The 22,075-nt window shown below is 39.7% G+C and overlaps 1 protein-coding gene across 1 annotated transcript; it reads right to left on the bottom strand.

The window, feature by feature from the left end:
• Window positions 1-247: 247 nt before the first annotated feature.
• On the bottom strand, window positions 248-21,824 carry mamdc4 (MAM domain containing 4). The gene is made up of 29 exons (XM_030065799.1): window positions 21,770-21,824; window positions 19,972-20,064; window positions 19,064-19,225; window positions 17,869-17,994; window positions 17,297-17,530; window positions 16,213-16,338; window positions 15,324-15,479; window positions 14,857-14,960; window positions 14,412-14,567; window positions 13,662-13,752; window positions 13,466-13,579; window positions 13,093-13,191; window positions 12,803-12,940; window positions 11,986-12,125; window positions 11,750-11,858; window positions 11,518-11,622; window positions 10,937-11,068; window positions 10,477-10,604; window positions 8,335-8,548; window positions 7,875-8,012; window positions 6,667-6,794; window positions 5,585-5,675; window positions 4,600-4,749; window positions 3,252-3,377; window positions 2,742-2,866; window positions 1,823-1,928; window positions 1,489-1,703; window positions 1,180-1,251; window positions 248-460 (listed from the first exon to the last, which is right to left on the bottom strand). Exons 1-29 carry the CDS (start codon window positions 21,822-21,824, stop codon window positions 428-430), a joined length of 3,666 nt encoding a protein of 1,221 aa, XP_029921659.1. The 3' UTR covers window positions 248-427.
• Window positions 21,825-22,075: the final 251 nt, after the last annotated feature.

Here is a 22,075-nt window from a genome sequence, read left to right as displayed (position 1 = left end):
TGGCATACTTGGATCAATAAACTTGGCATCCCATGGCAATAAACTGGACCCCAGATCTAAATGCAGGTGTTTTTGCACTTCATGGGTTATTCCCAGTCTTGAATAATTCTAATATTTCCATCCCTGAGATGTTAGCCCCTGTCCTTCTGACTTCCACCAATATGTCTCCTTCTGACCTGCTGCTACCAATCTGTCCATCGGGAGAGACCTGCAACCCTTCAGGACCCCACTGAATCTGTGGCGGCTTCACTGATTAGGCCTACATTATGGATCAGTGTGTATGTGTTGGGTGTGTGTGTGTGTGTGTGTGTGTGTGTGTGTGTGTGTGTGTGTGTGTGCATGCAAAGACGACACAAGCAGTTCTGCTGCTGTGATATCGCCTCAAGTTCTCAGAGCCACCTTTAGGTGGCACAGCCACTCCTCTGCCTCATGCCACCTCCCTCTCTCTGTGTTCAGAGTCCTGCAGAAAAAAAAAAAAAAAAAAAAAAGTTATTGTGTCATTGAGCAAAACTTGCAGTTGTCACTGGTCACTGCAGCACAACTCCGACCCCTCCCAGTCCCATCCCAACCCCTCCCAGTCCCCCTAATCACTGACCCCACCAACCCCCCACCCCCCACCATGGTCAGCTCTAACTTATGTGCACTTCATCAGTGACCAAGTACTTGGGACTCTATAGTCTACATTTGCATTTTAAGGGAACTGCACTTAATACACCTGCAACTTGCCTTTTTTTGTTTGTTTGTTTGTTTTTTATGTTGTCTATGTCCTTGATGTGTGCTACTCCTGTGCCTTTTAAATTGCCTCTAGGGGATAAATAAAGTGGTTTGAGTTGAACAACTGCATGCAACTAGTTAGTATATATGATAACCGGCATCATTTTTGTATCTCCTGTGTTATGTTTGCATTGCCTGTACTTGCTTGTTATTTTATGCTTTACATGTAAAAAAGATTTCAAAACTTTTGCTTCCTTTTTCACTAATACTTTTAAAAGCCAGTGCACAGAATATGACAGATTATAAACCCTCTTTTGCTATAAACTGGGCCTTCAAACTTCAAAAAGATGATGACATGTGTAAATGACCGTGATGCATTATTATCATATACCAAATCGCATGCCTGATATAAACTCTATGTCAAAACAATGAAATAAAACCCTCCCTACTACTAGGAATACTCACAGAGGTCACCACATCATTGAAGGCAGCTTCCATCGGATGGTTTTGCGCTGGTGGCACAGTCACACGGTCCTGCTGAAATTGGCAATCAAGAATATATTGTAATAATATCGATACTAATAACAACCATGGCACAGTGATGTAGCATTTGTTCCTAAACAGATCACCTTGATCAGCAGAAATCAGCAACGATGCAACGAGGATTTGAGTCACTGGCTACATTAAATTAGTACACACTAACTACAAATCACAAATCAGCGCTGATTCACTTTTCCTGGCACTGCCAAAGGTCACGCTGGCAGGTTTACTCACTGTGAGACCCGGTTCATATGAATCATTGCTGAAGCCAGGGCCAGCTGAGGAGGAGGAGGCGGACGGGGAGGAGGATGGCAGACGATTGGTTGAAGCCTTGACTCTGTCACGGGTTCGCAGGTAGTAAACCAGCAGAGCAATGAGGGTGCCCACCAGCAGCAGAACTACAATGACGGATGCTGCAATGCCTCCAGCGTCGTCTCCCTTCTTTGTGGCTGAATGGGAGATTGAACACTTTTAGACAGCACATCTACCGGAGATTGTGCTAAAGAAAATGGGAACACATGGTAAATCTTATCAGGGTAGTTAGGATATCAGTGGTTTCTCATCTTACTTGTCAGTTTATCTGTGACTTCTCCAGCGCAGTTGACCCCTATGGTGTACTCGATATCATCCAAGGCCAAAATCCCTGCTGTGCCTTTGACACCCTCAAGCACAATCTGGTAACACACAGAAATAACATCAGTGAGTCAGTGTCATGAAAAGCAACATAAACAAAGATGTTGTAAGGTGCTATGCATTTGCACGGGTCCAGTTCTTCAATGAAAAATTAAAATAAATAAATAAAAAACAGACCCACTGTCATCCAAAAATAGAGTGCAGAATGACACATTAGGCAGCAAAGAGGATTTGATGCAACAATCTGTTGTGCTAGTGAAAAAGCTGTGGATTTACATGGTAATGAAACCCTGTTAGGTTACTGGTTACAGAGAAAAAAGGAGAAAAAGGGAGATAAGTATCAGGGCTGAACAATGAATCAAAATCAAAAGTGCAATATCCAAATGGCAAAACCTGCATTTTTTTGATAAAGGTGAAATATGTGATAAAATATTGTTAAGAATGAAGTATTGTGGTGTTACAGAGATGGCCTGGTGTATAATAATTCCTATTGTTCTTCAGACATAAGAAAAAAAATGTTTACAGACTCCAGTAAAAATCACAGTATCATCGATTTAATCGTTTTTTGTTTTTTTTTGTTTGTTTGTTTTTCCCAGTGAAAATGAAAATTCTGACAGAAGAATTAGCACATGGTTATATTGCAATCGCAATACCTGTAAAATTAAATTGCAATGTAATTTTTTTTCTACTATATTGGCAAGTCCTAGTAAATGTGGTTATACAACTACCCTAATGAAATAACTTGTCCAAGTAGAAGTGTCAGGAGTTTTAGTGTTTAAATTATATATGAAGTTTGCAACTGACATTTCATACAAAAAGTGGATTTTGTATTTGGTAACGGGGGAACGTCTGACCTGGTAATCCTCACTGGAGGTGATGTTTATGTCGAAGCGTTTCCATATTCCTCTCACTTCGTCCACCAGCAGCAGCTCATGTAGCTTGCCCGCTGCCAGCCTCCACACCTTCAGCTGATTGTCAGCTGCAATATTGCAAGAAAAAAAAAAACAGCATTAAAAAAATATAGATTACCAGAAAAACATCATAAGATTTTAATTCTAAAATGAAGCATCCATTATTAGGGGAAAAAAAGTATAAAACTACTACTAATATCAATAAAACTCATTGTGAAATATTACAGAGTTAAGAATTTTATTCAAAAATCTTAATATAAACATAACCTAGTATTATGTAAAAATAAAAAAAATAATTTCTATAGTTACTTAACACTTTTCTTAGCAAAGTCCTACACAGTAACAGATGTTTTATATAAAAATACAGCTCTGTACAAGATTACATATCCAGCAGTGGTAGTGACTGACTAATATACTCAGTATGTCAGATATATTAATAATAGAGGAGCGTACCAGAGGATGGCCTGTGGGCCCAGAATTTCAGGCATGTGCCCTGCGTTGGGGGCAGGTGAGCACTCAGCAGCCAAGCGTTTTGATTGGCTGGGGTCCGGTCAGTGCTTGGAAATAACAGGAAGTGACCTGTGGCAATGGAAACAAAGGGCATCAAGGAAAGGAAAGACCAGAAATATTCTTTTTTACAACCGTATTTTTGTTTTCGGTTAGGGTTAGCACTACACTCTAATGCACACATGCACAAACGGCCTCTTTCTACTTGTGACGCCTTGTTATAAAATGTAATTAAGAGCTATGACCTACAGTAGTGGATACACAGAGGCTTGAGTGTGTGTGTGTGTGTGTGTGGCAATGGGGGCAGAGACACTAAAAGTGCATGATGACTATGCCCACATATTTCATCTACATATTTTCAATTATCATAATAATCAGTGTAGGGGGTCTCTTCTCAGTCAGTGTGTTTCCAATTCCAATTTTGTTGTTACTGCTGCTGTTTTCTTTTCTTTTTAAAAAGAATATTATTATTATTATTATTATTATTATTATTATTATTATTATTATTATTATTATTATTATCATTATTTATTTATTTATTTATTTATTTATTTATTTATTTTTATTATTATAATTTTTTTTTTTATGGCAGTTCAACTAGAGCAAACAACCAAAGATAGACATTCCCCTTCCTTACTAGCCCTTACATCAGTGGTTTATTGGTTCCAGAGCCAAATTTTCCAGCCCAGCATCAACATTTTTGCTGTTGAAATGTATTTAAATAGTCAGGTGATCTATAGATGATGATGACAGACAGCTTCATGGCACAGGTAGATCCAGAGACAGATGCCATTTGTCCTTTTTGTGGATTACCTTAATCCTTTAAATCAGTTTCGTCATCCTTATTCCAAACACATGTAACGAGCCTCATCCTGTGGTAATGTGTCATGGCTGAGTGAAAGAGGGATTTTTTTTTTAATTTTAAAATTTGTGATATGATATCACATGTATGAATATTTGGAGCCTGTGAAATGCAATATGTATGGTGGGATCAGTGGGTCAAGCTGAATACATTTAAATGTTCGCTACTTGTGTGGGCTGCTGGTTTTTGGTATATTTATGCCAAGGGAGCTGGAGAGGGTTATGAAAAACAAACAAAAAACAAAACCTTGTGTGCCTATCAGAAGACTGAAGAAGACGAGGCTAACTCCTCATCGTTGGGCCAGTCAAACAACATGGGGGCACAGGAGAGCCTATGTCCTGTTCCTATTTCCTGTTCCCATTTACTTTTCTGTGCGATCTTTCATAAAATCTCTCTCCATGTTTCTCTCACTTTCACCTCTCAGGGGATTACCTCTTTCTGTCGCGAGACTGTGGTCATGAGGCGGGGTGGTGTAATGCGTCTCTGCCTCCCGGCTCGTCAGCTCCCAGTCCAGTTTGTCCGTTTGGGGGTTTTGAGTGTTGCTCCAGCCGCACGTTCCTCGCTCAAAGTTACATTTAGACCCTGAGAGATTAAACAGGATGAAACTTTACAGCAGCTCAGAGAGAACATAACAGTGTACTTTTGCAAATTCACATGGACACATCCTGCATAAATCTACGGATATCTTTAATTATAAGGGCATTCATTTACTAATTTTTATGAAATTGTGGGGGTAAACCTTTAAAACAACTATAAATTTAATAGTCTTACTACAAATATGAGCCATATGTATGTGATCACACTAATCCACTGTTTATAAAATCCCATGCTATGAAATTTAATGATATGGTGTATTATGCAATGCAAATGCAAATTATGTTCAGAGCAAAAACAAAGTCACTGCCGCACTGAGTGCAAAGGTTTTTTTTTCAATACACAGGTGCAAATATGATTTGAGAGATGTTTGTAGATTTACCATAAAAAGGGATGGAGTTAAATGATGGAACAATGATAATAATAATTTAAGAACATGTACCTTAATTTTGGTTTTCAAAAGAATGGTGGTTGAATGGTTATGAAGTTATTTTGAAGGGTTACAAGTGTGAATGATTTTTTTTACTTATTTCTTTTACTTTATCTTTTTCTTTAAAGCACTTTGTAACTTTGTTTTGAAAAGTGCAATATAAATAAAAATGTTATTATAGTAACTGTTGTTATGTTGTCAGTGTTGTCCCAGCAATGTAAAGTAAACTTAATATAAACAAATATCAAAGCTCTTCACTTTTAATCTAAAATGACACAAAACTTTGCTACATTTACATTTAGCCTAAAAAAAAAACAGTTTTGGGTTGCTAGAAAACTCTGGAAAACATGGGTCCCAGATGGAAAAAGGCCAGTTATATTTTTAGTTACAAACCTTGATTTTGACACGGGTGAGCAAAGATGGCGATGTCATCTACTGCCACATGAGTGCCTTTGCCACCCGCCCCGGTCACCTCAAACTCCAACTGCAAAACAGCATCAGCACATTCACTCAGTTTAAAGGACACAATAAGATCTGTGCTGATGTTGAGCCGATCTCAGGACATGAAAATTCACTAGTAAAATTTGTCCAAGGTTGGGCGTAACCTTGTGATTGTAAAGGCTTGTGACTGGAGAGACACCGGCCCAAAAACATGCTGAGAGTCACACTCCACCCTCTCCTCAAAGCTTTTAGTCTAAGTGCCCATTTTAATAGCATTTAATCTGCAAATGCCTCTCAGTTGAAGATTATGGTTGTGCTGCAAAGCCCCCAGGCATGACAAGCTCAGCAGAGTGTTTCCTGGATAAATGTACAGCGTGACATCTCTATCCCAAGATCAGATTACACAGTGTGAGAAAAGCAGAGTGAAGATGGACAGGAAAGGTTCGAGAAAACAGTCTGAGAGAAATTCAGGTTATTCACCTCCTGACTCAAACCATGGAAACTAGTAAAATAATCTACTCAAGGTATGCAGACATTTTCATTTCACTTCATGTGCATTTTCTTTGACATTCATTCACTGAGAAACTGGCATGAGAAGGTTATCAAATGCACTCTAAAAAAACAAAAAAAACAATATTACATATTTAGATATTTCCTACTTAGCTTAAATATAAGTCTGCACCTTATTAACTATGTGTGGATTGATGAATATGCAAATAATCCCCGCTCACTCCCTGCCTGCTCACACACTGGCTTGTAAACTGTATCATATATCATAAGCTATCCCTCTAAAAAAATATATTTTTTCAGTGAATCTCTTAGTTCCTAATATTGTTGACGTGAAGCAGCCATTTCCAGTTGAACTTGTTGATTTTTTATTTTTTTAAATAAAACACTCAAGTGACTGGTGGATCTGTTGACAGGATTGGTTCCTTTTGGTTTTAGGTCATCATAAACCGTCTGAATTATTGGGTTGAAAATGAAGTGACCCATTTATCTGATGGGAGCGCTCCAGTGGCTGTGATGTGTTTTACCTGCCAGTCCACAAGGGTGCTAGTGATGTTGCCGTTGCCATGACGCCAGACATTTCCCTGATTCAGGTTGTCAGAGAAGATCTCAACCCTCTCTCCCTTCACTGGTTTCATGTAGACGGTCAGAGACCCTACACACACACACACACAAACACATCACACTGTCAAAACCTAATTATTGAATATAGACTCAATTGTATGTTAATTTACAACAGGCCAAATATGATATTGTAGAAGTAATTCTGAGCCCAAAATATCCACACTGTAGAGGGTAGCAAAAGTAAGAAAAATCATAATGAGCAACATAAATCTACACGGACCTCACAGTACTAATGTTTAGAAGACTAGACTGTACTTTTAAATCTGCATGGACATCACATCAGTAAGCCTTGAAAGGCTAGACTGTCCTTTTTTTAAGGTGCACAGACAGGACAGTAGCATGCCTGGAAAGGCTGGACTATCCTTTTTTAATGTACACGGACTGGGCAGTAGCATGCCAGAAAAGTCTAGACTATGCTCTACTAATGAGCATGAGCAGGGCCGTAGCGAGGTTTAAGAAGGCCTGACTATACTTTTAAATGAATAGACATCCGCCTGCACTGATCACAAAAATGTCATGGATTAAAGTTTGTGGGTTATTCTTGACTTCAGTTCAAAGCTTGACCTACTTTGAATGTGCCCAATTAGCGCTCTTCTTATCTAGAAAAGTGACCGCAAAGCATCGGCGTCCAAAATCTACAAGCCCAAGGTAAATATGGCCCAATTAGGAGCTTTTATCTCACCGGCTGGCCGAATGATGACACCCTGGGATAATACAGGAGTTCTTTGTGTGAACAAAATTGCTGACAAAGGAAAATAGTAAGGGGGGGGCACGCAGGGATCGGAGAATATATAAACAGGTGTAAAAACTAAGAACGCCAGTCGTCCTCCTGGGTGACCGACTCACTGTTTGTTTCCATGTGAGATCTCGAATGAAAATAAACTTGCCTGCTTGAGACTCTGCCTGGTTCCTGGTCTTAATTTTTGATCCAAGACTTATTTTATTGGACTTTTTTTGATACCAAGTTTAAGAACTTTTCTGCAGTCAATCTGGCCTGATTTGGACCGAAGTTTTCCACATCAATATATTATCCAAGTGTGCATGTATATGTGAGTGTGTGGTGTGTATGTGTGTGTGTGTGTGTGTGTGTGTGTGTGTGAGGTGGCTTTACCAGGATTCATTCCCCCCATGTGATACCAGAAACTGAGGCATTCGGTTCGAGCCACTCCTAGGCGAATCGGGGAGGCGAGAGTTGTTGTCTTATCCACAGGGAGGATCTCTGCGTCGGTGTGTGCCATCATGTAGTAACCTGAGTGCCACACAAACAAGGGACAGACTCATTTTCATCTCATTGCAACTTTTTTTGAGCTTTTGACTAAAAACTGTGATTTAAAATGTCAAGAACTGATTACATTAACATTTCCCTTTTTTTGGTATATCAAAACAGGAAATGAATTTATATCACTATTAAAGGCATGAACACCACAAATTAATTTTGAATTTACATCTACAGTTGCTGATGCTCTTACTCTGTGTTATTTACAGGACTATAAGCACAACAGCAGAAAAAAAAAGTAATTTCCCATACTGCCAGTATTAAAAATGCCCAATGATCAGGATTCAGTCCTCACCTGATTCCGTCTCCAGAGTGTGATCACTTTTAGGTCCGGCCGTTGTGCTGAGTCCGTCCTTGTGCAGCCAGCGAGTCGTGCCGTAGCTGGTGTAGCCGCAGCGCTGGCCTTCAAAGGAGCACATCCTTGGCACGGTGCACTGACGTGGTATGAAAGCCACATCATCGATCGCCACGCGCCCATCAAAGCCTGAGTGAACCGCCTCGAACACCAGCTGTTGGTGGTTTACATGTTGGGCATGAAGAATGGAGTGAGAGATAATTATACAGGCAGGCAATGTAAAAATACCTCCTTCCATGAGAGCACGGGCATTTAATTGACGGGAGTTTATGATGAAGGTTTGCGGGAAGACTTTATACTCTACTGGCTAACCTTGTCTGCAAAATAGCAAACATTTCGTTCCTTTTCTCTGCTTCTCAACGCGTATTTTCCAGAAACCAGAAAACCCTGATCCTCCTCTTCCTGCTCTGTGTATATGCCTCGGCCATCTGTTGTGTCCACCTGTGCCCCCCGACTGAATCACATCCTGTTTCTTTTATCTCTATTAATTACCTATCTGGCTTGCATGCTCTGAAAACACTCTCTTTGCTTTCTTATCTACCAGTCTCAGTGCTTCAGAGGCAGGGCCTGACCCCTGACACTGCAAACTGCGTGGGTTAGGGTTAGGGTTAGGGTTAGGGTTAGGGTTAGACCTTTCAACAAGACTTATTTTATCCTGTTTTCCTGTCTTATGCTGGACTTGCAGCACTGTACGCCAGTGCACGCTCACACCTAGCTACCCAATACAACCTCAGTCCTTGACCACACTCTGCTATTTCTAAGTGGTTTTCAAACAGTCCATGTATTGACACGTTGCTGCACTGAGAACCTCAAGCACCATCTCTATCATCACCTTTCCATTCACTCTGGGTGACACACCAACACCGTCTCTATTGTGTCTCTAGTTTTTTTTTTTTTTTTTTTTTTTTTTTTCCATACAGTGTTACAAGTCTGTGATGAGTTCTGTCTGCCAGACTCAAAACTCTGCAAAACTCTTCATGGCGTGCTTACATCTGACCTGAGTACCCCAATTTTTCAGGATCCTTTCAACAGAATCAGTATCAGATCATTTTGAAGCTGAAAGTTCACAGCAGTCTGTTGTGTCACAGTCAGCACCTAACATGTTGGAAGTCCACTGACCCTTTGGGGTGTTTCTTCACAACCTTGGACAAGAGATTCTGTCTTAACTGATTTATGGAGGCTACGTAAAGTGATCCGATAAGATGTGCGTTTACATGCCCCAAAGCATTTAATCGGGCCAAGTTTTTTGACATGCACAAAGTGGTTCTGCCTGTTGGGAAACGTCTAGTCTGCTGGCAATATAAATTTAATAAAGGCTAAGTCATGTTGGCAAAAGGTCGCCCATCAGATCGTCCATAAGACTGTAAAACCACTTTCACTCTTTTGACGTTTAGCCTTGTAATAGTCAGCCTTCAAACTTTTCCAGTGGTTCTTGATTTGGCTGATGAATACGTCGATTTCGTTTATCTTCTCAAACAGTTTTTGAGCAGTTTGAACAGCTCGTAGCTTTCGAGTCTTTCGACCTTGAGGCGTTCAACAATCCTTTAAAGATTTGATCTTTACAAAAAAAAAAAAGTTGTATCAGCCACTGCCTAGTTGTGTTTTGCCACCGCTGTGCTTCTTTCCCTCCTGGAAATTCATCACGTCACCTGAGGTTCCCCCCACGTCGGGAAAACATTCACAGACAGAATATATTTACTCCAACCAGAGAGAAACAATTAGATTAAGAGTTTAAATGGTTCTTAGGTGCTAATATTTTCCTATTAAATGGTTTATGAAAGGTTTACACCAGCCCTTTCAACCCTTTTGAAAATTCCTTCTGCTTGGCCCAGTCTCCCCCATTTGAGGTGGTTATATGAGGCATTGTTATTTTGACTGGGCTATTATTCTGTTTATTAGTGTAATAACAGGGTCCATGTAAATGCAGCTACTGACTGACTGACTTTACTGCACTGGAGCACAAAGTTCACACAGCGCCATAAACAACACACACTCCTCTCGCTCTCATTTCAGTCTTTGGGGATTATAAGGGAGAGATTGTGGTTATTGATTGCTCTCAAGCTGACAGCATGCACACCGTACCTGAAAGCTTGTAAGCTGGCTCGATACCGGGCAGAGCCCCTGGTGCCACACGTTGCCATGGGCTCCTCTACGCGTCCAGAGCAGCGACTCAACACCGTGGCTATCTATCAGCTTTACATTCAGTGTACCTGAGGGAGTTAGAGTGAAAGGTCAAATAAATAAAATATGGGGTTGTTTTTGTTATTTACCTCTTTAATCAACCAAATGAGTCATATTTTAATTTTGGAGTTTCATTCCAATATCTTGAAAGTGACAATTAGTCCCAGAAACAATGGTAGGTACAGTAACATAAGCTCTTGGTAAACAAAATATGATCACTGAGGCAGAGTGGACCCTGCTTTCTCTCTAGCGATGGTAAATGGCAAAGTGCTTTTGGGAAATAAAAACTTCCATTTCAAGGTAATTATTTCAGTATTTGCAGCTCAGCCTGTTTGCAGTTTCATTCCAGCCAAGATCTCACCTGTGTCTGGCCCGTAGAGTTTGTAGTAGAAGGACAGGCATTGCTCTGTAGAGGTTGGTAACTGTGTATATGAGAGTAAACGGCCAGAGGCGCCGCGCAGAAGACTCCACATATCTACAGCGAGACTTTTACCTGGAGAGTGTGAGTTTGAAGAGAGAGACGGAGAAAAGCACAAGTGGGTTTGGAGTCATGCACAGTACGGTCAGTTTCTGTGTTGCAATTACTTCGTCTTATGATGCATTTTATAATACACAACCAATCTATCATGACACTAATGAGGCTTACAAGCTACGAGCTAATTCAAATCTTATAATAAATTTTGTTATAGATCTAAGTACTCCATGGAGTTAAACAAAATTGCAGAAATGCATTTAAAAATTGAAAAATTAAAAAGCAGAAATATCTCATTTACATAAATGTCCTTATACATTGGGCTAAACTGCTCCAGAGGCAAAGCATTGGCACTACCATATTTGTGGTGGCTGGACTAAAATAAAACAAAATAAAATAAAATAAAATAAAATAAAATAAAATAAAATAAAATAACATAAAATAAAATAAAATAAAATAAAATGAGTTACCAATCCCAGTGGAGTGGTCCATTCCACTGAGCTCAGTCCAGTCAAAGCCGTCGCTCTTATCCTGATACCATCCGCACAGCCCTGCTTCAAAGTTACACGACAGCCCTGGACAAAACAAAATCAAATGGACAAAACATGAAATAGGCATAAGTTTGATTTTCTCAACAGACAATCAATGCACAATAGTATTATGCAACATTGTGTATACACTGTGAATACACATTGCAGTCACCTGTTGGGGAAGATGGAAAATATTCAGCATGACAGTCGACGAAGCGAACATTGGACACTTGAATCTTGGCACATGGACAGAGTTTCCTTGCGCGAGCTTCAAACTCCAGCTGAGAAAGACACAAAACACACAAATCAGAGGGGCTGTTATTCATAAGTAAAATTCAATAAAGAGCAATAAAGAAAGTTAGTCAATGGGGGTCCACAGAACCAAATCTTGTCCTGAGTAAAGCACACCTGAAAGCGATTTTTCCGGGCTCCTATGGGCACCTCAGCCTCCCGCCACGTCCCCTCCTCTTTTCCCGTCTTGCCAGCGAATTCCCACAGTCTGGACTCCTTGCCCATCACGGTGTCGATGATGCCGACTGACAGCTCACCTGCAGGTGTGAGGGGTCGTAGAGAAAGAGCAGAGGCCAATAATGAGAGTCAAACCAGCAGATCAGTGTCATATGTCTTGGAAATAAATGTCAACATGCATCACAGTGGGGGGCCACTGAAAACAACTCAGCATGAAAAACATAAACAATATAGATACACGATTTTCTAACTTTTGCTGATATCCGATATGCCGATATTTTCCAACTCTTTTGGCCATTGCTGATATATGCACATATTATTTTTCCCACCTAATTGCAGAGAATGTCAACTCTCTCCTGCAGTGGAATAAACGTTTTATTATACCTGCTCTTATTGTGAAGGCCCACTGGCAGATGCAGACATAAAAAAAACATTGCTTGTCAAAATGTACACATTCCACTGGGCAAAATAAGAAAACTATTTTCTTTTTCTTTGAACAAAACTGTAAAGTTCATCCTACTGAAAGAGGCTTGGATGATTCTCTCCACTGAGAAAAGCCACAACCAGGTCAGATTCGACCAGTTTCACATATCGGCATGTCAAATTGGCAGAAATCTTCATTTCAGGCTGATACGGATATTTCATTTCTTTTTTTAAAGCGGGTATTGGCCGACACTGTTGTCATTCCGATATTATCGTGCATCCCTAATAAACAAATGAGACTAAAATGTGTAGGATAAAAATGTGTCTTAAGTACCAATGTGAGGAGGATTCCCAGTTAGTGCAAAACTAAATTTGAGGGTGCAAGCGGGACCAGAGGGCCCCAGGAGGGGGGTTCGTGTCTGGGCCTCCGTCAGCTGCTGGCCCGGGGCCTCGGCTATGTACAGACTCTCATCTGAGAGAGAGAGAGAGAGAGAGAGAGAGAGAGGGAGAGAGGGCAACAGTGCATGAAAGACAAATACATCTGTACCAAGGAAACAATGATACACACACACACACACACACACATACACACACAATGAGGAGAGTGAGGGGACATTGTTGTACCTTTAGTGGTGGAATTGGTCATCTTATTTAGCACCCAACCTTGGCTCCCAACACTGGCATCTGTCCAGCCCGAGCTACCCTGAGGATAACTGAAATCACCTGAGGAAACATTGAATGGAGACGTCATTACACATAAAAAACATGAAAGCAGAAATTTAAAAAAAAAAAAGAGAGAGAGAGAGAGAGAGAGAGAGAGAAATTGTCTGGCATTTGACAAACTTGTCTAATACTCAAACCAGAAACATGCAACAACTTGTTCAGTGTTACAGAGGCTGTAAAGATAATAAAGTGAGAATCAAAGTTCAGACTTTTGCAGTGTTCAAAACTTGTGGATAAAAGCGAAAATCTCTGTAAATGTGACTTGCGAACGCACCACATTTGGCTTCGTCCTTCCCTCCTTCACAGTCAACGTGAAAATTGCACATCTTGTCAGCATCAGTGCAGGGGTGTTCAGGAGGCTGAGGGAACTCCGCCAGGGAATAATTACCTACAGATAGAGCAGATATATCACATCACTGTGCTCATTTTTTTTTTAAACACATAATCTCTCAGATTGTAAAGGAGATTACCGGTTGAATTGCGGCATTCGGGTGATAATGTGATGCTGTCGACAGCTATGCCGCCGTATGCAGCGTCCCTGATGGCTGCCATTATGACAATCTGTAATGAGAGAAAATTACATCCAAGGAGAGGAACAGGTCGTGAGTGAATTGTGTAGCATATCATAATAATACATTGCTGTTCATACAACATATTTAAATAAAACTCTCAAGTGTCTATGATTAATTTCATTTTCCAAACACCAATTTTGGAGAAATAAAATCTGAAATTCATCATTCAGAATTGCTAAAATCTAAGAGGCCCTTATACTGATCATCTTCTTTTTTTTTTTTTCAAACAATGACTTAAGTTATCTTCTATTCTAACAGTATCATAAACTATTTAAATGGTGTCCACGCATTTAGATTTAAATTCCATACATAATTTAACCACACAAAGCATCATTTTGTCTGAAAAATCAACAACTACTGTACAGCCTTGTAGCCCAATGTGTTACACCGTGAAATACAACAGTTCTGTACTAAGTAATCATGCTGTCAGGTATTTAAATAATATTTTTGAATTATAAATAAATTATTACATGTGTAACATCAAACTCTCTTTTGAATTTAATTGTGTTGTTTGTTATTATTTATTATTATTGAGAAATAATCCTTCTTCTTCTCCTTCTTCTTCTTATTGGTGGTAGTACTGGTAGTAGTAGTCTTATTATCATATACTTGGATAAATAAATAAGTTTGATCATATAAATGACTCACATAGAAGGAAGAATTGGTGACAATCTCCACCTCTGCCTTCACCCAAAGGTCCCCGAGAGCACCCCCTCTCTGCCACACAGGGTAGATGGCACGGTCCGCCACCAGCACAGTCAGACCGCCTGACCGAGGACCGAACTGGTGGGTGTACATCACCATCTGCAGCACAAAAACACAAACACTTGTCAGGTTTATAAGGAGGTCACTTCAGCTTCAAATCAATTGATCCAAATTGATCAGTCATTACATTCATTCGGCCTTCATCATGAATTGTACACTGTACAAATGTTAGAGAATGGACTGTCACATCTTTTGAAAAACAAAGAATTTGTTAGGAGAGTGAACACATGCCCTGATTTGAGAGTTATTGAAAGTTATTGTAAATTATTGTAAAAGTGTGCACAGGGAAATTGCACAGGTAAAATAACACCTTAGAAGGTGAGCTTACCTTGCAAGGATGTGAGCTATTGGTCGGCTCAAGGAGTGGACTTTGGAAAGCTGCCCAGTCCATCTTCAGACCCTCAACAGGGACAGTGACATATAAGAAGTGACCTATAAGGAAGGACAATCGTTAATACTGAATAAAAAAAATAATAATAATAAAACAAATCAAATACACACATATTGCAGCCACAACCTGGCAACCATGTTTTTTTTTTTTTTTTTTTTTTTTTTATGTTTTTACTTAAACTGAGGGTTGACATGGCTCTTTATAAACAGACCTTTGACCTCATCCAACCCAATCTAAATACAAAATAGACATTTTAAAAAACGCACTGTCCGAATGGGGAGAATGAAAATGCCTGTTTTTCTATGCTGGTGTCTAAAAGTCTTAAAGTACTCCATGCACCAGCAGCACCACTGCAGCCGTAGTTTAACGCGGCGCTGATGATTTTAACAGAAAATGATGAGAACCTGATGCGCTGTTGGTGGAGTGGTCCCGTCCCGGTCCCTGCAGAGGATTAGTGAGGGTGATTTTTTCTTGACTTGTCCGCACCCATTTTAGATTGGACAGTGACCTTAGATCCCAGCCACAAGAGCCCTGCTCAAAGTCACAGGTCTGGTACCCTCCTAAACACACAACACACACACATACACACGGACACACACACACACACACACACACACAAACACATATATCTCATGTCAGCTGGTATCACGGCTCCCATCTCTCTAAATACATTGTGTATAGTACAGAAAATATCAGTGGATTTTACAAAGGGCTCATGTTACAGATATTTACCAATTTTCAGATTCATTGCATTAGATTTAGGTGTAAGAACGATTGTAGTGGAAACTTGGGTGGACTGTTTTGCCTGCTGCTCGGGCTGAAAAAACGTTTCATTATCCACTTCATGATTCATTCTGAAACTGCCTCAAGTTCGGCTGATTTAAAAGAGAGGCCTTCTGGATTGTGTTGCCAAGCACAGGGCCCTCTGGGATTGGTTTATCCCATAACCAATCAAGCAACTGCTTCTTCCAAATTCTGCCTAGCAACGGACGCTGAATAGCCTGAAGAGATTTTTTATTTTCATCAGTGCCCCAGCGGAAACCCTGCACATAATCTGCTCTGTAATCTAGTCTTTGCACTACATCAGAGAGAGCTCTTCTTGTGTCATACAATGAAGCTAAATAAATTGTATTTAGGCAATTAAAGTCATTATAATCACTAAAATTAATGGAAGAATACAGCCCTAATTATTCTTCACATTGCACACTGGGGCACTATAGACAAAAGTCAAATCTTATTGTTCTGTTCTGTTGTACATTCACTGTGAATCTATCTCAAATTCTGATCTCTCACCGCAGTTCAGCTCGTCGGTCCTGTCCCCACAGTCGTCGGTGCCGTCGCAGACCTGCTGCTGTGCCACGCAGCCCTCGCGGTTACACTCCATCATCCCTGCAGGACACTCTGTTCCTTGCATTGGTACTAATGACAATAAAAGGGGGTTGATGAGACAACAAAATAAAATAAAATAAAGAGTAATCATAATCATCACTATCATCTGTGTGCCACTTTGAGATGGATCGATTTTCAAAATATCAGATGAGGTATATGACTCTATATGACATGAAAGGCTCTTAGGAGGCCAGTACAAACAAAGCATGAAACTGAACTAAAGGGACTGAATGGACTGATGCTATTTGCATTAAATAAGTAGTAATGTAGCAACACAGATAACTGGGATGTAGAAAAACTAATGAAAAATGCAGCAAAAATGTGTTTAAAAAGTGAGGGCTTTGCCATTCAAATGCCTTAACTTGGAATCTTATTCTCCCAAAGAAAGAGCCAAAAACAATCTCAATTTAAAGCTGCACAAGGTGAGATTTTTTTATGCCAAAATAACCCCGTCCTGTCTGTATAAATCACAACATGGGGCTCACTGACTGACATCCTGCAGATTCACCGTGGTGTCAAGGAACTGAGAGAAAAATGGAAAATGTCTCAGTGCACACGAGTGATGAATTAAAACTTCCATCCTCTACTTTTAAGAAGACTCACCACCACCTGTTCAAACCTGTTCTGTGTGGCCTGCTCTACTTTTTGAAGCTGCTGTGAAAATATTTTATTCACTATCTCATCTCCTACTAGCCATTAAGGTTCAGTGACTGTGCAGTTTGCTGATCGGGTTGTAAAGTTGCATGATTTTTGGTAAATGAAGTCCTTCAAACACAATTCAGCGTTATCTTTTGCTGCCAATTAATGAAGCTTTAGGATTCATTAAACAGACTCTGTAGATTTTGGTGCATCTTGGTGCCACCACCATGTAAACTACCAAGTGCAACCTTAAATTATACATTTGATATAAGGAACTGAAGGAACTCAACTAAAACACAAAAGAGCAGGGCAGCAACTAGACAGTGACGGGGTGTTTATGGGGACTCACAGGGCAAAGCGCAGTCCAGGAATTCCAGGTGGTCGATGGCCACATCTCCACGTCGACCCCTGGAGCGCATTGAGTAAAGGTGGATCCGGAAGGTTGATGAAATGCGTCCCAAAAATATGGTGGCCTCCCTCCAGCCACGTACGCTTGTGCTCTCGGGACGCCACACTATGGCCTCCCGGGAGCCTGGACGCAACACAGTGGCCCACAGGGGGGTCGACCCCAGCCCTTCGTGACCTACAGGGGGAAGAGAGAAACACTCTGTTGGGGCTTTCATGGAAGCTCATCCCTGCATGGGAGGACAAATCTGGTCTCAGTGTACAAAAAGGAACTGCAACATTCAAAACTTCTGCTAGTTCATAATGGCTGGAAAGAGGAACATTGACATTTGATGCATTTGTCATTACAAAATTACACATGCCGTGGAATAAATTAAATTACAGCCTTAGAAATAAAGAATAACTGTGACAAACAAATTACAAAAGAGGTTATGTAAAACTGCAAACAGATAAAATGAGAAAATCTGAGCCAAAGAGGCCAAAGCCTGGGTTTTTATGGTCATTACTGTGTGGTACCTGCGTCCCAGAGGAAATATCTGAGGCGAAGGCGGCAGGTGGGCGAAGACTGCTGCATTTCCGGGGAGACTAAGCTTGCAGTTTTTGGAGAATCTGACTTCACCTCGGTCACACCCATAAACCAACCTGTGAAATTTATAACACATTGTTTATAACACGGCATTATTTGTTTATGCCATGCATACAGTGGACAGTCTTATCCAAGATATCACTATGCTGTGAGTCCACAATTGATAAATGTCATTAATTCTTCTATCTTTATAAAGCTGTTTGTCCTAAAGCTATTGTCCTTAAGCAGGTCCTAAGAATCACCAACAATATTTTACTTAAAATAAAATAATTCTAGTTTTTCTTTAGTTTTTCTTCTCATACATAATAGCTCCAGGTTCAAGGGAATATTTGTTGCATCTGCACTTTGGCTTTGGCCCTTGCACGTAATGTTGGTGATCAAAGACCAGAAACCTGCTCTGCTGCTCTGGGCAATGGAAGTAGCTGATGCCTGAAGTATAAATGCAAATATAACCCTTATTTCACTCAGTTAAGATAAAGATGAGGTGATTTTTAGGCTACTTACTGCTGTGGAGAGGAGTATAGAATTAAAAGCTTTAACATGGTCATTAAGATTTTTTTTTTTTTTTTTTTTTTTACATAACTAATACATCTTTCAGTCACACCGAGGGAATAAAATAAGATGACTTAAGGTGATTTCGACCAGATTACAGAGAAGAGCGAACTGCTTCTAATTCAAGCATCAACTTTCTTGAAGAGAAAAAAAAGACAGAAATCAGCATACTGTGTATCTTCAAAAAACACCTACAGTAAATTTCTAGACTTGTATGAAATCTGACTTTTCCTTGTTAAAAAAAATACACTCATGTCTTCACTCTAAGACATAAATGCAATTATCAGATGTTTGAGCTTGATTTGATGACTTAATTTGTTTTTAACCTCATTTTAATGGCTTATTTTGTTTGTAACTTGTTTTATTTAGTTCCAGTATATTTTATTTTTATCTAATGTTGTGCAACTTGTTTTAAATTTAATGTCATAATTAATTTTTGTTCTAATATTTTTATCTGTCTGATGTTGTACAGCACTTTGGCCAGCACCTGGTTGTATTCAAATGTGCTGTATAAATAAACCGACTTATGACTTAAAATGGAAAACAAATAAGTGACCGTGTATTAATCGACACCTGTGGCCGTCCCGAAGGTGTAGTCCGAGGAGGGCCCGCTGTCAGGCAGGGTGTCCCCTCTCTGCCGCCTCTCCCAGACGTACGCCGGGTCCTTGGACTGCTGGCTCCATCCACACATTTTTTCATCCTCAAAGTCACACATGAAGTTCTTCCCTGCCCAGCCTTGAGGGGCCACAAAAACACATCATACACACTTTTAGTAGAGCTACTGGCTTTACTGAGGCTCTCAGCTGCTTACTGTGTGCCTGTATCACTAAAAGAAGTGCATGTGGGTGAGGCGTTGGGACATGAGATAACAACCGAGGATAACAGCAGCAAGAAAAGTAGGGCAAGGGGGACGCCTGATGCAGGAGAGACAATAACTTAAAATCATGGTTGTTGAAGAAGAACATTATGAATGAATATGTTATTATAGAATAACATTTTTTGCTGATTGCATTGCATTTATGAGTTTTGCAGTAGCACAAAGAGAAAGAGCTTGTAGGACAGGATACACAGACCAACACTGTCAGCTCAGAAAAAAAAAAAAAAAAAAAAAAAAAGTGCGGATAAACTATGAACCCTAGTCAGTGATCATATAACAGGATTTTTTTTTTTTTTAATGTGCAGAGGGTTTCCCCTGGGTCTCATACAAAAAAAACAAAATTAATACTTCTTGGCAATTAATCCAATTAATCCTCCAATCTGTATTGCTTATTTGTGTTAATATTTAGTTAATTAAATATCCTGTTTGCATATAACAGTGTAATATTCACGTGCACTCTGAATTTATGAAATATATCTATATCTATCTATAACTAAGTTTGCAGCTTATGTGTGCCTCGGTCTGGTCACACTGGGTGATAAAATGGGACATGTGGGTTATAATGAACATTTCGTGGGAGCGGTGAGTGTTTCAAAAGCCTTACCACAATAAAGCTCGTCCATGCAGTCAGTGCAGTCACACACAAAGTCGCATTTATATTCATAAGCCAAGCAGGGCCAACGCAGTGAAGCAGTGGCTGTGTGAGAAGAAAGATACTGTAAATAAATACTTAACTGTCACACATTTTATCAGTTTTGTCTAATAAAACTGATTGAACAGAGGCTTAATCCATTAAATAGCAATTCAGTATATTACACATCACTGTTCTGAAGTTATGTGTATATATATATATATATATATATATATATATTTTTTTTTTTTTTTTTTTTTTTTTACAGCATGGAGCACTTGCTTAGTTCATGCGCTGTTTCTTTATTTTATTTATTTATCTTATTTTGGTGAAGCTTTCTAACTGCGTACGAGAGGTGCTATTATCATTAGTAGTAGTAGTAGTAGTAGTAATAGTATTAGTAGTGGTAATAGTATTAGTAGTAATGGCTGTATCTGGATATTGTTAAAAACCTTGTTGGTGTAGTGTAAGCGATTTATTTTGTAGTTGTTTTGAGTCTGTCATTTTAAGGCTCTACTGATATACATACTTATTTAGTTATTTGTTGGCTGAATGTTTGTCAAAATGCCACTAACGTGTTGCCATCAAATCAAAGTTTTAGTGCTGTGCTTTTAGTGCAGTCACCCTGGGTGGAAACACTGATTTCACTGTCTTTTTGTCTTTTTTGTACCTTGGCTGTGTTGTATGTTCTTCTAATGGACTTTGAGTCTGAATAATAAAGTTGAACTGAACTTTTGTTTTATATATATATATATATATGTATATATATATATATATGAAATACCTGGACACCAAAGCTCAAGCCACAGTTTCCATTAAACATTTATGGGCCCACTAATGCCAACTGGTGCCAACAGGCTCAAAGGGCAGTTGGGCAGTAATCATATTTAGACCAACCAAAATGCCATTCATCGATCCAAAGGTCTGACTACATATTTTATTGACAAATCATCAGATAATTAAGTGCACTGAGATTATATTACAAAAATTAATACTTTCCATCCCACCAGACTACACTGAAGCTATCAGCATAGAGCACTATATGTGGGATTGAACTGTGAATACATTTCTGGTAGCTTTGGGAATGACTAAACATCATTTATGGAGGGTTTGTGAACATAAATGAGTGAAGAAATGTTTTATAGCCCCTGACTGATGCAATTTTAAGCTGGGAAATAAAAATGATAAGTACAAATCTGTAAAATATAAGAAATTTCAGTAACAAAATCTGTGGTGACATAGTAATTCCATCCAGGCAGGTGAACAAGGTTGTTTTAAATTTGGGCTTTGGAAGCCAAACAACAGAAATACAGGTGTTTTTTTTTTTTTCCTTGTAACTGAGCACATCCATATATATTATTATACACATAAACACACTTAATGCCAGCAAGACAGTGTAGGAAACAATCTAAACTACTTTTGTCGGTTGCACAAGGAGCAGCTGAAAATATTCATGTCACCTTCACATTATGTCACCTAGAGGAGGCATGCTGAGACGTAACCGGGGCTCAGGTTGGAGCCTCACAGGGAGACTTGAGAGAACAGGTGCAGAGACACACAACGCGTCTCATACCTTTAACACTTCAGCTTTTTATGGCAGGGCCACACATGGTAATGATGTTTGCAGTGTCATTCATTCATTTCCACGTCTCTCTGTGGATTTCACTGTACCATCAGCACCTCAGTGAAGTTTAGCCACATCCATAGCAGTAATTCTACATACATTTTACTGTTATTTAATGGACAATGAACAGGCTAAATGTCGCCTTACCACACTGCAGAGTCAACAGCAGCACAAGGGCCACGCTTCCCCAGTGCAGCCCCATCTCTCTTTTCTCTTCTCTTCAACCAGTGCTGGCCTGTAGACTTCCAGTCACCTTGACCAATCTGACAGATTTCCTGGTTGACTCTTAACTCGTCACCTTTCCTCTGAGATAACACCTGGACTTTACATCCACCCAGCATGCACCTGCACTAGACCTTGGTCATAAAAAAAACACTTTCTTCCACTGGTGGTTTCCTTCAGTCCAGGCTTGAGGCTGGATTAAACCAGATTTTAATTTTGTTACAGAATCAT

This window comes from Myripristis murdjan, chromosome 12 (genome assembly GCF_902150065.1).
Source record: "Myripristis murdjan chromosome 12, fMyrMur1.1, whole genome shotgun sequence".
In the NCBI taxonomy this organism is placed as follows: Eukaryota; Metazoa; Chordata; class Actinopteri; order Holocentriformes; family Holocentridae; genus Myripristis; species Myripristis murdjan.
The sequence above is the reverse complement of the archived record's forward strand: the minus strand, read 5'-3'. Positions and strand labels throughout refer to the sequence as shown.

Coding starts and splice junctions, on each gene's coding strand:
- mamdc4 (XM_030065799.1), bottom strand. CDS start 21,824: ATGGGGCTGCACTGGGGAAGCGTGGCCCTTGTGCTGCTGTTGACTCTG. Junction 14,961..15,323: donor CTCCACCAACAGCGCATCAG/GTTCTCATCATT, acceptor CCTTCCTTATAG/GTCACTTCTTATATGTCACT. Junction 8,549..10,476: donor GCCAGCTTACAAGCTTTCAG/GTACGGTGTGCA, acceptor AACCACCAACAG/CTGGTGTTCGAGGCGGTTCA.